The sequence below is a fragment of the Tamandua tetradactyla genome, chromosome 6 (genome assembly GCF_023851605.1).
Source record: "Tamandua tetradactyla isolate mTamTet1 chromosome 6, mTamTet1.pri, whole genome shotgun sequence".
Lineage (NCBI taxonomy): Eukaryota > Metazoa > Chordata > Mammalia > Pilosa > Myrmecophagidae > Tamandua > Tamandua tetradactyla.
The window spans coordinates 104871552-104892384 of NC_135332.1; the positions used below are offsets into that span (position 1 = coordinate 104871552).

Here is a 20833-nt window from a genome sequence, read left to right on the forward strand (position 1 = left end):
CATGAAAAAGTTAGGATGGCCATAGCCCAAATACCCCTAAAGAGTGGGTTAGAAAGATCAAAGGTGATGGTGGAATTATACAGAGAAGGTAGGGTTTAACAAATGAATATGAATGCTGAATCATTAAATTGATATCTCTTTTAGTCTTCAGTATCTTAGAGCAGCTAGAAGTAAAAATCTAAAATTGTGGAATTATAACCCACACCAAACTCTGAAATCTGTTCTGCAACTAGTTGTGGTGCCGTGCTTTGAAATTTATTGCTTTTTTGTATATCTTTTACCAAAAAAAAAAAAAAAAGGAAAAAAAAGCTTGATTGTGATGATAAAGAAAAAATGTATTCTTTCTAGCCTCCTATACTCTGGAGCAGCTAGAAGGAAAAATCTGAGAGGATGGTAGGGTGGCCCATGACAAACTCTGGGATCTGTCCTCTAACTACTTGCTGAAGAGTGCTTTGAAAACTATTGGGTTTTTTTCTTTGCATATATATTATATTATACAATTAAAAATGTTAAAAAAGAAAAAAGTCAGGTTAGGAGAGATGAGGACCAAAGCCTGAGCACACTGGACTGGGCAGGGTGGTGCCCCTGACGGCCACGACAAGTGGATTTCCACTGGACTGCTGGGGACTCAAGAGAACACAGGAGGGGAGGAGGCAGAGGACAGCTTTTTCAAGGAGTTTCAGTGTAAAGGGGAGCAGAGATATGGGTCAGTGGCTGTAAAGAGACGTGGAGATAGGGAGAGCTTTTTAACTATGAGAAATACTCTAACGTGTCCCTAAGCCAAGGCAAATGATTCAGTAGAGAGGCAAGGTCTGATGAGGCAGAAGGGGACACAACTTAGAATGACATCCTTCAATAGGCAAGAGGGGATTAGAAAAGGGATCAAGAACGATTTAGCCATGATAACAGGAAGGAAGGCAGAACATATGGGGCACGTAGGCTGCAAGTTCTCTTTGGAAGCTTCTTTTTTGTTAGTAAGAGTCTTAGCTGGAGACTGATAATGGAAATGAAATAGTAGAGGTAGGAAGAGTGAGGAGAAGGTGTAAAATGGTCATTAATACCCCATCAAATTTAGTGGACTACAATTTGAAGATTATCATTTAATGAAAATTTATACCTCTTAGATGCTAAAATAACATATATACACTGTTTTTCAGAATACCCTACTAAGCATTAACTTATTAAAGTGTGGTTATAGTTAACACATAGATGCTTGCAAAAAAAATAAAATAAAATAAAGTATAACTCCAGCATTTGAGGACATGGTAAGAAAATGATTGGTCCTTCTCCTACCTCAAAATGAAAAACTAGCAAGAATTAACACAGACTGACAAGATATCTGTGGAAAGCTTTTCAGAAAATAACACCTCAAAGAGATAACTTGTAAATATGTACTGATTAGGGTAAATTGCCCAAGATGATGAGGTCTGTAATTTAAGCAGTGGGGATAGAGAAGGGGACAGACATTTAGAAAGTAAAATTGATGGGACAAAAGTCTCTAGAGGAGAGAAGGGCACTCTGCCCTAGTTTGATAGAAATATGCTTCTGATCACTCAATTCCCCTTTTAAATCTGTCGATCTCCAGAATGGACTTAATCTACCATGAGAAAAAGTCCAATGTCACAATCCATATTGGTCACTTTGTTGCTGTGGCTTTCCTTTATTTATATGCTGACTTTTTTCATTTATGCATCAGTTTCTTGTTAGCTTGGTTATGGTGAATTAACACCACAGAATATGATCTTTCACAGATGAATTTACAGATCTCAGAATTCTAAAATTGAGACAGTCCTTTTGAACCTGAATAGTTCAACTTCTTCATTTTGTATATTACTTTTTTTCTTTTACATGGGCAGGCACCAGGAATCGAACCACGGGTCCGGCATGGCAGGCAAGAATTCTGCCACTGAGCCACCACTGCATCACCCCAACTTCTTCATTTTGAACCCACAAAGCTGCCAAATAGATCCTGGAACTGGAGGCTCTGCAAGTTTCATGGAAGGACAAATGTCTACCAAATAATTGTTCATTGTAGAGTCTGAAAAGACTGATGATACAATTGATATGTCATCTTCCCTTATCCCCACCCTTACCAACATCAAGGTCAAAATGACCAAAAGACTCGAAGAGACATTTTTTCCGAAAGAACATATTAATGGCTAAAAAACCCAAGAAAAGGTACTGAATATCATTAACTATTAGGAAAACACAACTCAAAACCACAATGAGATATCAGTTCACACCTATTAGAATGGCCACTTTCGAAAAAACAGAAAATTACAGGTGCTGGAGAGGATGTGGAGAAATGGAAACACTTATTCACTGTTGGTGGGAATGGACGATGGTGCAACTGCTTTGGAAGGCAGTTTGGCAGATTCTCAGAAGGCGAAGCATAGAGACTGGCAATCCTGATACTAGTTATATACTCAGAAGAACTGAAGGCGGGGACACAAACAGATATTTGAAAACCAATGTTCATAGCAGTATTATTCACAACTGTCAAAGATGCACTCAATCTTAAGTGTCCACAACTGATGAAAAGATAAACAAGCTGTGGTAGATATGTGCAATGGAATGTTCTGCAGCTATAAGAAGGAATGAAGTCCTGATGCATACCACAACATGGATGAACATTGAGGACATTATGTTGAGTGAAACAAGCCAGATAAATATTGTATAGTCTCACTAATAAGAACCAACTATAATGAACAAGCTCTGGGAGTTAAAATCTAAAGTATAGGTTACCAGGAGATAGAAAGAGGATAAAGGATGGAAAGATGATGTTTAAGTTACAGAATTTTTCTTAAGGTTGATTGTAAGTGTTTGGAAATGGATCGAGGTGATGGTAGCACAATATCGTAAGTGTAACTAATGGTGCTATGAATGAGTACAGTGGAAAGGGGAAGTCTAGGGTTGTGTATGTCACTAGAAGGAAAGCCAGAGGATAAAACATGGGATTGTATAACATAGCAAACCCTGTCGTGGATGACGACTGCGGTTAATTGTACAAATATACAAAAGTTCTTACATGAATTATAACAAATGTACATCATTATTACAAGGTGTTAATAATAGGGTGGTATATTGGAAAAAATACAGCTAATATTAACTATGGACTATAGTTAACAGTAATATTTTAATATTCCTTCATCAATTGTAACAAAGGTACCACACCAATGCAAAGTGTCAACAATAGGGGGTATACGAGAACATTGTATTTTTTTACATGACTTTTATGTAAAGTACAACTTCTCTAATTAAAAAAAAAATCAGAGTAATTAAAAAGTATATATCTAAGTAAAAAAAACAGACACAATGTACTACATAGTATATGATTCTATCTGTATAAAATGCAAATATAAATACATCTATCGAGACAGAATTTGATTAGTGAGGGCTGGGAAAGGATAGCGGGATTGAGAGGTGACTGCTAAGGAGCATGGGTTTTTCTTTGTGAGTAACGTTCTAAAATGGATTGTGGTGATGAATGCACAACTCTGATTATACTTACAGCCATTCGTTGTACACTGTAGATGGACTGTCTGGTGTCTGAATATATCTCGATAAAATTTTAAAAATAGGATGTGCTTTAAGAACACTAAGGTGTTATCTATCTGGCTAAAAAAAAAGTTGTCCAGGGCTTCATTCAAAAGTCCCCTTCTTGAACGCTGAATCATTAAATTGATGTCTTTTTTAGTCTCCAGTATTTTAGAGCAGCTACAAGTAAAAACCTAAAATTGTGAAATTGTAACCCATGTCAAAGTCTGAAATATGTTCTACAACCAATTGTGGTGCTGTGCTTGGAAATTTATAGCTTTTTTATAAATATGTTATTGTTCACAAAAAAAGAAGGAATAAAAGTCGATTGTGATGATAAAAGCATATTTAAGCCCTCTAGCCTCCTATACTCTGAAGCAGCTAGAAGGAAAAATATCACAGGATCTTATGGCAGCCCATGACAAACTCTGATATCTATCCTGTAACTACTTGTTGAAGAGTGCTTCAAAAACAATTGCTTTTTTATCTCTTTGCTTTGTTATATTATATGTTATACTATACAATATATGTTGTAACTATGTTATACTATACAATTTTTAAAAAAAGCTTTAAAAGTCCCCTTCTCTGGAAGACGTTTTCCTGGCTACTCTACTGAACATTTCAACCCTCTCACACATGCCCTAGGCCTCCTCCCTGCTCTTTTCTTGTTCTGCTTAGCACTTATCACTGGCTAGCATCTATATTTTATACATTATTTATTTTATGCTTTATCTTCCCCCTTTACAATGAAAATTCCACAAGGACAGGACTTTCATCTGTTTGGTTGACTGTTGTATTCCCAGCATTTAGACCAGCATCTGGCACACAGTAGACTCTCACTAAAGGTTTTTTGAATAAATAATTGTTTATATGTCTTCCACTAGAATATCAGATCCACGAGGCAGAGACCTCTGCAGTGTTCAGTCAGGTATTCCTGAGGCCTACTGGCGCAGAGTTGGTTTATGCAGCCACAAGTGCATGTGGTAAAACCTGAGGAAATAAGGTGCTGGAGGTTGAGGAAAGTCAGATAAGGAAGGAGACGGTGAATGGGAGATGTTGAGAAAGTGGGTGGGTAACAAATTAGTCGGTTCAAAGGAACAATGGAGAAAAAGTAGGTTAGAAAAAAAGTCTTTCCTATATATACTTACAACCTCTTAGGTATAAAACAGGGTCTTAAAGTTCTGGGGATCCCTGAAATGAAAACTATATGGTGGCTCTCAATGGGTTATGTGGTGATGGGAAATCAATTACATAAGTGTTCATTTTATTTCCTCTTCAAAAGCACAGAAAAATCATATATAGGGGGTGGGGTAGAAAAAAAGTTTCTAATTTCAATAGTACACAATAGAAAAACAATTAATAGCTTTATTTAAAACCAAAGTTCCTGCTTCTGCATATACAAAAATTAATACATATAAAAAGATGAGAAATTAATTCAGAAAAGAAATTAGAAGGAGAAAAAGAAAATGCAAAAAGTGGGGAGTGAAAAATTCAGTTACAAAGAACATAGGGACACGAAAATAGTCTACTTTTCTAAAGGAAAAGCTTTAGCGTACCTGTGCCTTCCCATATCTCGCCCGTGGACTCTGTGGGTATTTGCGTACGAGTTCTTCAAATGCATTCACTGCTTCTTCAATTTTTCCCTGTTAGGAAGAAACATTTATTAAGTAAACACAATAAATTCAAATGCATAAACCTTATACAGTATGCGTACTTAATATTCACTAAGTGATGATATCAGAATTTCCTGACAATTTTATCTAAGAGTTTTAAAAAGTTAACTGCATTATGGCAATTGTAAAACTAGAAATGAATTAACACACTGGGTTTTTTAAAAAAGACAGATACCTGAAAAATGATGTAATATATAATTTTGTTAAAAAATGATGTTTTCCCTTTATTGAATATGAACAATTTGACTTATATTCCTAAAGAAAATATTCAGATTTTAAGTGTGTGTATGTAGGGGGTAGAGGGGATGTTGCCTGCAGCTAGAACGTCTTGAGTCTTTGAGAGGCAAGAGGAAGTCCTATAAAGGCTCAGAAGCACCTGTGGAAACACTGTAGGATAAACCCCAGGACGTGGGGGCCACTTGTCTGTGCCGACTGTTACCCATTGGACATCAGGGTTGATTCAGTGCATCTGGCTGAGTGGAGCACCCACTTGCCTCTGGGTCATGCCTGCCAGGACCCTTAGAAAGATGACTGTGATAAGCCTCTGAGCATTACCGCATGAAAAGAAATGGAGGACATCCAACAGTAAACTAGGTAGTGTCTCTGCACTGGGAAGAAGTTCTTCCCCCTCATCCCAGCCAGGGTAGTTCCTGGTTTCTACCGCATGGCAGCAGGTCAAGCGTATGGGATAGAGAGACAGATTTTCCAAATGGAACCCTTCCAGACACATCAGCTGTCTATAAGCTGGCAAATGCATTCATTCCATGTATAAATGCAAGGTTGCTGTGACTCCTAGGTTTTGACTTTAACTGAGTTTATCTCAAAAATATGCCTGTGAAAATAAAATGGTAAAGTCCCACTCATTGTTATCTGCACCTACTTCTTTCTGAAAAACCAGACTAAACAGCAAGGAGTCAGGCAGTATCAACATTAAAGTTGCTTAAAATCATTATTTCAGGCCGATCTTTAAGAGAGAGCTTCTCTTTTCCCTCTTGCACGCCTCCTGGGGAAGCTGAGTTGGTGGAGACCATATGCAGCGTGTAGAGGCTACAAGTATAAGTCCCAGAGCAAGACTGGCTTAATCAGTGTTCCACCCTTAAAGGAGGTGCGGGACCACAGTGGGCTGAACTGGGCCCCCAAAATGTGTGTTGAAGCCCTAGTGCTGGATCTGTGAACAGGACCTTGTTTGCAAATAGGGCTTTTTTGCAGATGCAATAAAGTTAAGAGGAGGTCTTACCGGATTAGGGGGAGCCCTAAATCCAACGACTGGTGTCCGTGTTAAGAAGAGGAGGGACACACAGACATTAGGAAAGAAGGCCAGGTGAAAGTAAAGGTGGTGAGAACGGGGTGCTGCAGCTACAAGCCAAGGAACAAAAAGGATGGCCCAGTGTCACCAGAAAAGAGGAAGAGGATAGAAGGGTCCTTCCATGGAGACTTTGGAGGGAACATGACCCTACTGACACCTTAATTTCAGATTTCTAGCCTCCAGAACTGTGAGAGAATAAATCTCTATTGTTTTCTGTACAAAAAAAAAAGGGTAATGATGGTACCTAGGTATCTCACGAGGTCGCTAGGAAGATTAAATATGATAACACATATAAAGTGCTTACAGACACTGCAGCTGGCACAGAACGTTTTGGAGAATGTTAGCTATTATTAACGATTGTGGCCTGCGATGGGCATGTCTGTGCAGGTACCAGATGAAGGGGCCAGTTATAAAAAAGTTCAAATTGTAAAACTAATAGACTGCTTTGGCTCAGAGGCACGTCTTTGGGTCCGTTTGGCTTTCCTTAAGTGGCCTTCAGTACTGCACTTACTGCCACCGGCTAAGGAAGTAAATGTACTTGCTTTCAGCCTGAAAGAATTTCCCTTCCCCAGGTTTACCAGCAAATATAGCTGCCAATACTACTGTTCAATTTGTATTAAAACACTCAATCGTAAAATACAATTTGTGAACAACTGCCCAAAAAGTATCTCTTCCTCACCATAGCTTAAGTTTCATCCTAGGATCAAGATGGCTAATTGAAAAGACATGTACTTGGGCCACATTTATTAAGAACCAGCCTTTTGAATGTATTGTGCAATTAATGGGTGTGATTTTAGAGAGAAAGTTGTCCAGTAAATCACTGTACCTTTTAGGGACTCTACACTGGAATGTTTCTCTCTGGACCCCTATTCTTTTGAACACTATTAATTTTTTTTTTTTTGTAAGCTGTATGGCAGCTGTTTTCTTTATTCTTTTGAAAAAAAAATTTTATTATTTTTCCATGTGAGTATCTTGTTACTGAAGCATCATTAGTTGAATTTTTGTTTGTTTGTTTGTTTTGCTTGCTTGTTTGTTTTTGGGGAAGTGCAAGGACAGGGAATCAAACTCTGGTCTCCTGCATGGCAGGTGAGAATTCTACCACTGAACTACCCTTGCACCCCCGAACCCTATTAATTTTATAATCTGATTCTACTCCCCTTGTTTTGCCTATACAGCATAATTTATGGCTATCACTGTTTACAGTCTTGTGGTGTGAATTTTTGTCTATTGACTTTCCTGTGGTGTTAAATATTCCAGTTTTTTTTTCCACTTACAATCCAAAAATAATAAATTCAACAAATAAACTAATATCTTTCAGTATGCCACTTCAAATCCCTTTTGGAAGGGTTAAAAACAAATACTATTTTTAAAAATAGATGATAACATATAGGTATTTAAAAAAGTGACCACATACTTTCACATAGTTTAGTATTTGAAACTTGAACCTGAGACTTGAACTGTACACTGCTAGCACAGGCCTCAGCTATTTCAATGCAGAAAGCCTCATCATTTGATAATACCAGCTCATAAAAATAACCCTAAAAGACTTAATTATGCAGATGATTCAGTCAGTAACATTGCTCCCTGTTGTTTTTGAAGCGGGAATTGCATACGTGGCCACTTCTTCCTTCTTTCCTTACACTGTTATAGATTCAGGGTGTTCCATAAGGAAAACATCATAATTCCTCCAAATAAGCAAGAACCAGAGAATACCCCATGGATTGTTCCTGTGCTTTTATGTCCCACTGACTTATTTGCCTCTTTATAACAGAGCCCTTCTTCACCATTAATTACAATTAAATAAAAATCCTTCCCTAAAGCTTTCCATTTGCTCTTCATCTCTAAAGCCACCTCAGAAATAGGCATCTAATATTCTTAGATACGGCATTTAGTACAGAGAAACTAGAGAAGGCCAAAAATAAAAGTGATAGGGAATAAAAAGAATCTCTTAAAATTTCTATTAAGAAATGCAAATTTCCCACAAATAGAAAATGCTTTCACTTCATAAAATTAAACAGACAGACTGATAAAAAAATCATTCCCTATTGTTCAATTTAGGGGAAGTGAACAATGACTTTGCTACCATCCTATTTGGGTTCACTACAATTTTATCTGCTCGTGAACAGGGTAAGTTATGGAAGTTTTCATGTTTCGTTGGTATATTTTCAATAATTGTGGGGGAAGTACATTCTTCTCCCACCTTAATTACAGACAAGTCTCTTCTTCTTTTATTTAATTGCTATTTGTTTATTCACAGTCCCCTTATTCCTCTTTTGCAGCCAGTGACTACTTGATACACAATAATATTACAGGAAAATTACTGTGCATTTCACAGAACCTAAATTCAAGTAAAGAGTAGAGAAAGAGCAATCACCATGGAAAGCAGGTAGATAATTAAGTGAAGACGTGATTTAAAACATTATGATAAATATGTGTGACTGGTAATTAGATGAAGTATGATTGAATTAAGGTTAGAAATAATTTCAATCTAGTGCCAATTCATTGTGGACAAAAATGTGGTGTCTATGAAGAAATGCAAATGATATTTCAAATTAACTAATGACACAGTAAAATATAAAATAGTTATCGTGAAAGCTGGGGGCACATGAGGCTAATCCTAAGTGAGGAAAATGTTAAACCCAGTATCATTTTGTCTAACAGTAACTATAGTGAAAGTATTGGACTATTCTGGTTCTTCTTTTTACATTGAGGTGCCATAAAATTTAAAATGTCTACTTGTATGGTGCTTGATAGTATAAATGCTTTTTTTTTTTTTACAATATCCTTCAATCTTTATACAAACCAAGTAGCAAGAGCATTTATTATTCTCATTTTTTAAATAAAGAAACACAGGCTAAGAATGATTTGTCCAAAATAAGTGATTTGCCCAAAGCCACACAACTAAAAGGAGACAGAGGTGGACTGGAACCCAAGCTGCCTAGCCTAAATTTAGCAAGTTCTATTTCAATTTTGTCATGAGGCTGCAATTTTTTTCCATTTAGTTCCTTCCTAGGGAATGCTGATGTGCCTGGGGGGAAATCTACTCTGGATATTCAAAGCCAATTTCTCTGACATTTTTTTTTAAACAAACCAAGAGGAATGTCTGAGTTTATTTAGCAACTAAACCATTGCACATTGCTGTGCAAAAAAAAAAAAAAAAAAAAAAAAAAAAGGTCGACCTACCCTTTTACGGAGCTTTTCTGCAGCAATGAGTTCAGCTTTAATAGTCTTGTCAAATTTATTTAAAAGTTTAGGTTTCTTGTTCTTCACTGAAAGAAAAAAAGAGACATTTATTTATTTATTTAGCCTGGAAATAGTTAATAATAGTGATTTACAGGCAGTGAGAAAAGCAGTATTGGTCACCACCATGTAACTAAGGGAACAAGTGTACTCCAGCTCGCCTTCCCATCCACCCCCTCCCCAACTGTATGACAAAGTCAGCAAGGCCAAGCTCCAGGAGCTCATGGGGTCCTTCCTTAGGTGCTCAGACAAAATCCCTAGGTGGAGAAACACATCCTGAAACTCGCAAGGATGTGGTTAGCTTCTGAAATGAAAATGGTTGATGTGATTTCTCAAATCTTACCATCAACTTCTTGGCTAAACCAATAGGACTGCTAAAAATCATTTTTGATCAGCAGTAACAAATGTACCACACTGATGCTAGACAGGGGTCAGTGAGATAGGGGGTGATGAGGGATATGGGATGTTTAGGGTTTTCTCTTTTTGTTTTTGTTTTGGAATAAGGACAATGTTCTAAATTTAATTGTGGTGATGGATGCACAATGTTATGTGATGATACTGTGAGTCACTGAGTATATACTGTGGATGGACTGTATGGTGTGTGAATATATTTAATAAAATTGCATTAAAAAAAAATCATTTTTGAAGATGTCTACCACTTTTCTGATACAGACCTAAAGATAACAATGGGAAGCTGGTATCAAGGCAGGCAGGTAGAACAGAATTTCTTGGTCTAGCATGCAAGGCCCTCTGAGCACCACTAACCTACCACCCTTGCCGCTAGTTCCCTATTTCTGCTAACCTATCGCCCTGCCTTCATTTCCTAGACAAGCTTAGTGCTGTTTCTCAGACTACCTTTCCTAAATAAAATGGTCTATTCCTTATCTCTGTCAGTCAAAAACATGCCCTTCCTTTAACAATTGCTTAAAACCACACACCTTAGAAAGTTTCTTCTGATATCACTCAGTGGGCTGGGGGTGAGGGGAGGGGGTGGGGAGAGGGACCCACTTTCTCTCTCTCTCTGTCTCAAGTCTACAGCACATTTCTCTTTGGCAGCACTTTCCCCTTATATCTTTCATTATCACTATTTGTATTCCTGTCCTAGCCCTTTTCCAAACACACAAACTCCTGCAGGGTACACCATGTCTTAAATGCAGACTGATTTATTCTGCTTACTTAACAAGCATTTCTGAATACCTGCAATGTGCCTGGCTCTGAGCAGGACCCTGGAAACCAATGCTCAGAAGTGCTCATCCCCCAAGACTGTCACTTCCAGCTGGGGACAGTGGGTCTTCCTGGTGTGACCCTGGGCAGTGCCTGCTGGGGTGGATGGCCCCAAGGCATGCTCCCTGGAAACCGAGAGCAAATGACCCTGCCCAAGGGGCCAGGAGAGGGGCTGAGCCTTGAGGGGTAAGTGGGATATTTCGGAGAGAGAGAGAGAAGTGGACTGGCAGTGGGGAAAGTGGGGGAGTGGGGTGAGGGGAAAGGGGTTAGTGGGAGGGAAAGAGAGAAATGAGAAGCTCACAAGAGAATATCCTCAATTTTCTGACATGAAACCTACCCATTTCATTGCTTCTGCCCTTCCCTGTCACAGAAGAAGACTGGGCTCTTCTTTCCAAGCCACACCTCCACACACACTTGTGCTCTGCTTTCTACATCTCCGAATGGCTCCAGGCTCTCTTCCAAGCCTTCCCCAGTATTTAATAGGCTAAGGATCTTTCATCTTCAAACCAACCAACCAACTACCCACCCAAGACAAACCCTTAACCTCCTCTCCTGGACTTGCAGCCTCTCTCTCCCTTCCCTTCACAGTGGCCCCTCCTCACTGCCCCCGCCCTTCACCCTGGGTCTCTTGTGCATGGGCCTGACAAAGTCTCCCAGAAGGAAGGGGAGCTCGGTGGGTCTCAGTTGCAGCTCTGGCATGTCCAGGCACTGCAGCTCTGACTGCTGTCTGGTCTATAATACGGGGGGAACGTTTGTGAGAATTGAATGTGGTATGTGAGAAACACTTAGCATATACCTGGCATCCAGTTAAGTGTGCCACTGGGAAGGCCAATGGCTCCTGACTTCTCTGCAGGTCTGCTTTTACCTTTTTCATTCTTCTCTTACCTGCCCCCTACCCTCAGCCTCTGTCACAGCTGACTCCTCCGTCCTTCTCGTGACATTTGAGATGCCCCTTCTCCTCGTTTGCCTCCCGATTCTCTGGCATCTCCATCTGAAAGTGGTCCTTCCAGAATTGGTCCTCAGCCCTCCTAAGGGCTTTAACTATTTAATTTTCGAACTCAGCTAAAAAGTAACAGGTTAATTTTCTCCTGCATTACAAAAATGACAAATCCAACTGCTGACTAATACAGATATCTCAAATTTAGTATATCAGAAATTAAATTCACCATCTCTCACAAATCTATTCTTTTTCATATATACACTATTTCTGAGGATTCCTTATTCACCAGTTGTCCAAATTAGAAACCTGGTTAGGGAAGTTAAGTAAAATAAGGGCAAAGAAGGAACACAGGCCTTATCCCCACCCCCGCCAAAAAAAACCAGAATAAATGGGACAGCTATTATTGATCTTGCACTTAGTCTGTGCCAGGTCCACACCAAGTGCCTGACACATACCGCCTTTTACTCTCTCAGCCTCCCAGACAGAGGGACGATGGCTGCTCACAGATGAGGCCACTGAGGTTCCAAAAGGGTTGGTACCTTCATACATCCCCTCTCTGACTTCCACAGAGAAAGGGAATGGTTACTTCTCACTCCTGAGGTTTCCAAAAGGGGGGAAAGTTTCCTAGAAACACTTAGCCTCCTGCCTCTGCCCCTCTCCCGGGCAGCAATTCTCCAATTGCTGGCTTGGCAGAAGGAACAAGCCTGGGTGGCTCAGTCTCACCCCTTCTTTCCCTCCCAAGAGCATCCTATGTACTGACCGAATCTTATGCCACATTGTACAGGGAGAGGACCCACGTGGGAGAACCAGGGTTGTTCTGAGCTCCCTGGAGTGAGCAGGTAAATCTAGTGTTAAGGTTCAATATTAAGAAGCCTACTATTCCTGCACCTCTAAACCCCCCATCCTTCAATTTACTTCTTACTCTTTATCTTCTTTCTTATGCCTTAAAAAATTTAAGCTATGCATTTGTTTTTATTTCTAATTCCACCTTCCTCTTTTTTCCCTCCCCCAGTCCCATCCCTCTATTGCTGAAAAATAGATAGCTCAGAAGCAGAGACTGAAGAAATACTGCATAATGGGCATTGACAACCGCTCGCCATTGTATGTTAGTATATAGGCTGAGGCTATGGAAAATGAATTGACATCTGATTGTGACATGAATTTATGGCAGTGGGAGCTGGTGTCTCGTCATCTCATTGCTGACAACTGGTGATTTTGCGTTTGCAGAAGTGTCTGTCAGCAGATGACAGTGGGACCTTAAGGAAAGCCTGGCACAGACTGGGGCAGAGGCTTTACCACAGGAATCATCAGTTCTTCCTGACATGTCAAAGTCAACATAAGTTTTATTTATGAAAAAAAAATGTTGGCAGTTGAGGACATCCAAAATAGACAACAGTAAAATAAGCTGTTCATTAAACAGGCAGACCGTTAAGTTATCTTCGTGTCAAAACAGTTTGATGATGTCACAAAAGGAAATCGACAGGATACTAACAATGCATGTGTACCTGCTACCAGGAAAATTACTCCGTCCCATCTTTTTCAATATCTTCAAATTTAATAACTCCTAATTTTTAACTCCTTTCTTTGAAGCTCTTCAAGCTTTATCCTATCATTACTATTTTTATTTTTAAAATGTATAAAACAGCCTGAGAAGATCTTCCTAATTATAAATAACACAGACCCATCTCTTCCTTATCCTTTTGGGGAGACACAGGTTCCAGCCTCGGAAATGACACTGGGTTCTGGGGACGGTTCTGGCCTGGGCAGGGGCTCCTGGGGAATCTACTCAAGCTCTCAGGGCACAGTCTTCCCCTCTGCTAACTGAGTGACGTAGGCTGGTACCTCTAACGGTCTCTTTGACCTCAGAAATCCTGTGTTTCTAATGTTCCGTTAAATTAAATATTGTGAGTCATCTTTCAGAGAAGCCTCATAAGGTCCTGGAAGAAGTTGTTCATTTTCTCACATTTGGATTTTTAAAAACGGTTTAGGAAGAAGCTGTCTGTGCTACATTGTAGTTGAGTTTTTTGTTGTAGCTGTTGTTGTTCTCTAATCATTGTTATTTTAAGTGTTTTGCCCTTCACCAAACCCCGTTTGCAGGAAAAAAGTGACAGTTGCAGTTCAAATCCTTATTTCCCTCACCATGCCGTGGCTGGAACATTAAGATAAAATAAAATGGCAAAAGAAGGAAAATAAAAGAATAATTAAAGGCATGAGAAAGACACCACATAAGCACACTTAGGTTGTATAAGCATTAACGTTGACTCCTTTTCTTTTTCACCTAGTCTAAGGGAGATGTTTTTATATGAAAGTGCATGGGGAAAAGCTGACTACTAATAAAAACAGAGAATCTTTGCATCAGTTTATGTTCTATATTTGTTCCTCTGAAGGAAGTAGCAAGTCTCCCACAAAGTAGATTTTATAGCAATAATTTCTGAAATGGTCTTCAGATTTATACTCTGACCCCTTGCTCCCCAAAGTCCTGAGGATCTTTCTGAAACCCGAATCTGTCCATGTCACTCACTGCTTCAAATACACAGACGAACCATCAGAACACACAAAATAAAAACTGGATTCCCTAGAATGCCACCGATGGTAGGTTGAATAAAGTTCCCCCACACACGCATGGAGTTTTTCATCTTAACCCACAACCCTGTGGTTGTGAATGCACTGTGGACAGGACCTTTTGAAGGTGTTATTTTTCGTTAAGCTGAGGTCCAAATGAATGATGGTAGGTCTTAATTCAGATCACTGGAGGTCTTCTAAAGAGAACCCAAAGTCACAGAAGTGAGAAAGGAGAGGACATCATCATGCGATGGCAGGCAGAGATGCAGCCAAGGAACCCCAAAGATGCAGGGAGCTGGCACCAGACCGCTACAGTTTTTCAGAAGAGAGCGTGCCTTGCGGTATCTTGATTTTGAACTCCTGCTAGCCTCAAAAAATGTGAGCCATAAACACTTGTTGTTTAAGCCAGCCCACTGTGTGGAAACTCATAGCCGCCTGGCCAAGAAAGACAGCATCCTAGCAATTCTATACCTATGTACCTCCCAAGAGAAATGAAAACATATGACCATGCAAAGGCTTATACGTAAATGTTCACTACAGGATTGTTCATCACGGCCAAAAAGTAGAAACAGATGTCTGCCAACTGGTGCAAGGACAAACAATCTGTGATGTATGACTATGATGGAATCCCACTTAGCAATAACATGAAATAGGCAACAACCTGGATAGATCTCAAATGCATTAGGTTCAGTGGAAGAGGCCAAACTGAAAAGGCTACCCATGGTCCGAGTCCATTCACACAGCATTGTGGGAAAAGAAAAACTGTAGGAATCAGCATTGGCCAGCCTGGGGGTGGGGGAGGGGCTGACTGCAAAGGACAAATGAGAATTTGGGGGGTTATAAGGTTCTATGTTTTAATAGGGGTGAATATAAAAAATCTATGCAAATGTCCAAATTCATATGCACTAAAAAAGGTGAATTTTACCATATGTAAAATTTTACCTCAATAAATCTAACCTAAGAAAAAGTTATAAGGAAGAAACAAGTCCCATGATTCTGAATGAAGAGTATCATATGAAAAACCTTTTTTTTTTTTTGTATGCTATATGCCCAGGATCACATTTCATTCTTTTTCTATGTGAGCATCCTGTTATTACAGCACCATTTGTTGAATTTTCATTTGTTTTTCTTTCTTTCTTTGCTTGTTTGTTTCTTTTTGGGAAGTGCATGGGCCGGGAATCGTACGCGGGTCTCCCGCATGATAGGCGAGAATTCTATCATTGAACTACCTATGCATCCCACTAACTGTATTTTTTTCTTTGTTTTTCATTCATGGGCAGGCACCGGAATCGAACCCGGGTCTCTGGCATGGCAGGTGAGAACTCTACCTTAAATCGGGTTCTGAGCTCCCCCCACCACACCGAGAACCCATCAGAGAACTCAATTTCAATCACATTTAGGGGTTTCCTCCCTCCAAAAAAGAGAAGAGAAAAAAAGTTGTCATTCTTGGCTTAACTGGACACTCAATAATATTACATATATTTCTTATTTAATATTCCAGCTACCTCATCTATTCCTGAATTCCCTTTTCCCGACCATTCATTCAGCCCTCCAAGCACCTCACTCTTGAGCTGTGGTCTTCCTTGCATGACACTGTATCTAATGGGGCGAGTCTCAGACTTTGGATTGAGGCCCACCTTGTTCACTGGTTTGTTCTTCATTCATTCAAATATTTATTAAAATGCTACTGTGTTCTAGGTCTGGTGCTAGCTGCTAGGAATGGAATAGTACCTTCCTCAAGGAGGCTGCAACCTTGATGAGGATAAAAAGATGTAAATGGTAATTAATGTTTAGAGGAATGAGGGTAATTAATCCTAAGGGCTGACTAGCAGTGGCACTCATCTATTTGGGAGCTGGAAGGAAGGCTTTCTGGGAAACTGAGAACTTAGGTATGCTCAGATGGTGCAGCATTTCGGGCAAAGGAAAGGAACTTTGCAATTTAATCACAATTGGGAACACGTACATTTTGTCAGTTCTTTTTTGCATAAGTAAAAGGCTAAAAAAAAATACTCCTCCTGCTTGGATGCTAGGATTTGGTATCATCTATCTGAATTTTCTTATTATGTGACTCTAATCTGGGTTTTCCAGAATTCTGGAAAGCTGAAGGTGGAGATATTATTCCAAGATCCCAGGTACTGACTAGTTTACTCCCACATAAGATGTGCATTAGGGGTGCTGAGCCTGTCTTGAGAGCCAGGAGTGCCCAGAAATGCATGGGTGGGGAGTGCAGACTTTTGGAGAGAAGATGTACACCCCAGGGCAGTGCCAGGCAGGAACTGGGCTTTTGAGGACATGGAGGACTAAAAGTTGCCAGCTGTGCTCCCTGTCCCCACCCACAGGGGCTGCAGAGGCCTGGGGACCCATGAAAGGGACGCTGCAGCTGCTCCTGCCCTGAGTTGCCCCTTCTCTTTTGATACAATTTTATATGGCTAATTAAATGAGGGCCTGATTTAACCTTGGGTGTGTGTGTGAATGAGGAGATTCAAGGTGACACCAGAGCCCTCTGGCAGTTGCTTTTTCTTGATCCAGCTTCAGCCCCTCTGGCAAACTGGCCCCTTCTCTGCATTTTCGAGCAGAGCTATTGAACAGTTTACATTTTTTCTCAAATATAGCAGGTAGTTTGACGCTTGCACAACTTTTCTCATGAGGAGAAAATCCACCCTTCTACTTCTAATAAAGAATCTCCTGCATTTCAAACTTGAGAGCATGTTTAATGCTATTTCCTCTACCAAGTCTTCTGAGACTCCTCATGGAAAAAAGAACTTTCTCTGCAGTGCTCCTATCACATTGTATTTGTATTTCTACAAACTGGAGACTTTCTGACCTTTGTTTAAGTGAGTTGTACATATGCTCTCTCTGTGTCCTGCTAGATTGTTAATGTCTTGGAAGCAAGAACTGTCTCTTTCTTATATCTGATTTCTAGAACTTAGTATACTGCCTATCCTATGGGAAGTTCTCAACAAATGTTTTTGAAGCCATGACTGTATGCAAGCATGAATGAAGGAAGACATTCTAAGAGGGGATAGAGCAATATCAAATTGTAGCATCAGTATGTTAGCAGTTTAAAAAATAATCAGAAAATTATGAGCAACCAAGATAGAGAATAAACTGAGAGGAGCTTCCTTTATAAAGAAGGTCTACTCCAAAAGAAGTCTCAAAGGGCAACAACAAGAGAACAGAGGAGGAAGATGCAAAAAAGAAACAAGATACTGTGATACTATGTGAAAATCTCCACTGAAGATCTTAGAGAGGACACTAGCATTTATTTCACATGTCTGACTCCTTTTAAGTTATTCAGCATATTTAGCAATGTAGAACACAAATGGCAAAATACTAAGCACAACCATCCTGTAAATTCTTGGGGTGCAAAGTTCAGCTCAATGCCTTACCAAATCCTTTACTGATAAAGATAGTTGACATGCGCTGAGCACTTACCCTGCTAGACATATGACTTACCCAGACTACACAAAGTATAAACAGTAGGAGCCAACACGAAGCTGGATTTTCTATGCTCTTAACCGTTTTGCTATATCTCTGGCATCTGGCCCAAAAGTTAAGAAACTAGGGTGTTCTGAAGAGCTTTAAGAGTTATGATAGTGCGAAATTAAGTATTAGTAAAAATATTATGTTGTGTAAAGGATGTAGTTGAACTTTGTATTACTTGTCTCTAAGGATAAAGATAGTTAAATAATCTCAGTAATTTCCCTTCATTTTTTGTCTCAAAGAAACAGGGTTTGCACATTACACAGAGCAAGCCTTGCTCAGGAGAAAGATCACTGCATATGAAGTCTGGAGGACAAAGTGAAAGCCTCGGTTCTGCTCCTTCTTAGGGACTTGCTTAATCTTGCAAAGCCCCCAGATCCTCAGTGATGCAACAGGGCTAACAGCTGCCCCCCACCTCCCTAGAACTATGGATAGTCCTGGAGCATAAAACACCATATAGATGTTAATTATGACTTCCGTCGATAATATCTTACTTTCATTTCAAAATTCTCTCTAATTAAATGGGAAATATGTATGGCATTTTATGTTACTAAATATTGGGGGATTTTCTTTTTTAAGATATGAGATTTGCTCTATGGACAAACATTTCCCTGGCTGGGATTTTGGGCAAGTTGCAAGTTATATTTGTACCCAGTTTGTATTTGCCAAGCCAACTAGGACTTTCCCCTTATTCCCCAAACCCTAAATGTTTTCAAGCAGGAACACGTAAAATATGAAAGATTCCTTCTTATTACAGGTATCCAGAGGTGGGACTTGGTGGAAAAAATAACAATTTCAAAAGCAAAATGAATTAAGGGAAGGAAAAGTAAGTCCAAAATAAGATCCTGAAGGGAAGAAAAACATGCTCTGTATCTGAGATCAGTCTGAAGCTTAGAAACAGTCTTATAATACAACTTTATTGCAATATTATTCCTGCTAATTAATAGTGAATCCAAGACAGACCCCACTACATATTTTTAATCTTCCCGTATTAGAATTAGAAGGAAACTTTGCTTTACTTTTTAAAATCAATAATAGATTTCAATTTAAGGGGCTAAAAAGTATCTAAATTTGTCTGGCAGCGAGGAAAATTTATAAATGAAAGCAAATGATAAAAAAGAAGGGAACAATAGAGCAAAACGTTCAAGAATTTAAGAAAGCAGTGCAAGAAGTTTTGCTGAAATTCTCTCTGCTGGACATGGGGAAACAAGCCTGCATCTGTAAGTACCTTTCTAAGGCCCAGACAAGGGATGCTGGTAGAAGTCCTCAGCCCTTTTCTCTCATTTAAAAGTGGGAATTTTGCGAGATATTTCTTTACTGCACTGTTTTACTCTGGGGTCTGAAATACATCTACTATCAAGTCAAGAGAGAGTCATGTTACTTGCTGTTGAGAAATACAATCAGCAGACCACCAGGGACGTGCTTCTGGCAGAACGTTTATTTGTATTATCAGTTTGTGAGAAAGGAAAATGAATACGTTTGATTCAAACATAACCTCTTCTGAGGCTACTTTCTCTAATGCCATCTACTGTGTAGGCAAATATTATTGGAGAAGAGGTAAATTTGGACAGCTTTGGGGAGGTGCTCTGACCTACTGGCATTTTATTGCAGATTGGTGGAAAAGGGAATGGTGAGTCTTCTTTGCCTCCTACAACTAAAGAATAACGAACTTTTGTTCTTCTCAGAGTTCAATATCATCTACATACCAACCCAAGTTCAATATTCAAAGCTCAAACTAAACAGTTAACGTAAACACTATTCAACAAAGAGACTAGTACAACACAGTAAACATTACATAAAAAGCAAATGTTATTTTGTATACATCTCTACTGAAATCTCTACTAAAATGATGTGGGATTCTAACTGGGAGCATTCTATGGGACCAGCAAGTATTTCAGCTTAGTAAATGTATCTGTCATCTCCCCATAGGGTTATTTTAATAAATTATACATCACTCCCCTTCTAGAGTAATAATCCTTTAACAGATGTGACCCCATATGTTAAATTGGAAATTTCAGAGATGCTAAATGATCTGTTTTCTATACATAACAGAAACCTCTTCAGTGCCAAGGAAGTCCACACCCTTACCAACTGCCTCTCCAGACATCTTTTCATCTCCATGTGCACTGTTCCAATGTCAACCCAAAGTCTCCCCTTCTGCATGTCCTTCTTACTTGCTAAGTGGAATTAAAGATGTTTTCCCCTTATTAAGTTTAATGACCAACCTATTAATTTATAAGAGGGTTGACCTCAAGTTTCAAATCCTAATGATAACATCACACTTATCAGAGGACTACTTTGCATTGCAAAATTCACTACTTTACATTGCAACTTTCACTATTCCAGGCACAATGGGGAACTTGGAAATAACGAAAACAGATGTCACAAAACCCCAAAGTACATATACGTTACTCACGGGAGAATCTAGAGGGGTGGTAGACATGAGAGAACAGCTACCCTCCCCAATTTTTAATTTTAAAGACAATTCTCACAATCTTGATCATCTGGTTTTCTAGCCCTTAAACTTATTACAAGCATCAAATTAGAAAGAGGGAGCGAGGGGTGTCTTTATCAGGTATATGCTCAGCAGCAGGAAGTAAAAGCCAACAGACTAGGAAAAAGACAAAAAAAAAAAACCCAACTCAAGTAGCATTGCAATATGAGTTAAACTCTGTAGATGTACAGTGCTGGCACTTCAACAGCCACAGACAGCACTACTGCATGATGCAATAACTGATGTTCAAGGAAATAAACATTATAGCTCCTGTTTATCAAGAAAAATTAAATATATGTAGAGTAGCATTTTATAAGGCCAAGATGCATAAGAAGTATCTACCAAATTTTGTTGATTTTGTTTAAATGGTGCTT

At 39.3% G+C, this 20833-nt stretch overlaps 1 protein-coding gene across 8 annotated transcripts in view; it reads right to left on the minus strand.

The window, feature by feature from the left end:
• ASPH (aspartate beta-hydroxylase) overlaps window positions 1-20833 on the minus strand; it is a 272195-nt gene that overhangs the window by 87104 nt on the left and 164258 nt on the right. For all 8 annotated transcript variants that reach the window (XM_077166854.1, XM_077166851.1, XM_077166849.1 and 5 more), the window contains 2 exons: window positions 9700-9785; window positions 5094-5180 (listed from right to left, as the gene is read on the minus strand). In XM_077166854.1, coding sequence (XP_077022969.1) covers window positions 5094-5180; window positions 9700-9785 — 173 coding nt within the window. The remainder of the gene's footprint in view (window positions 1-5093; window positions 5181-9699; window positions 9786-20833) is intronic.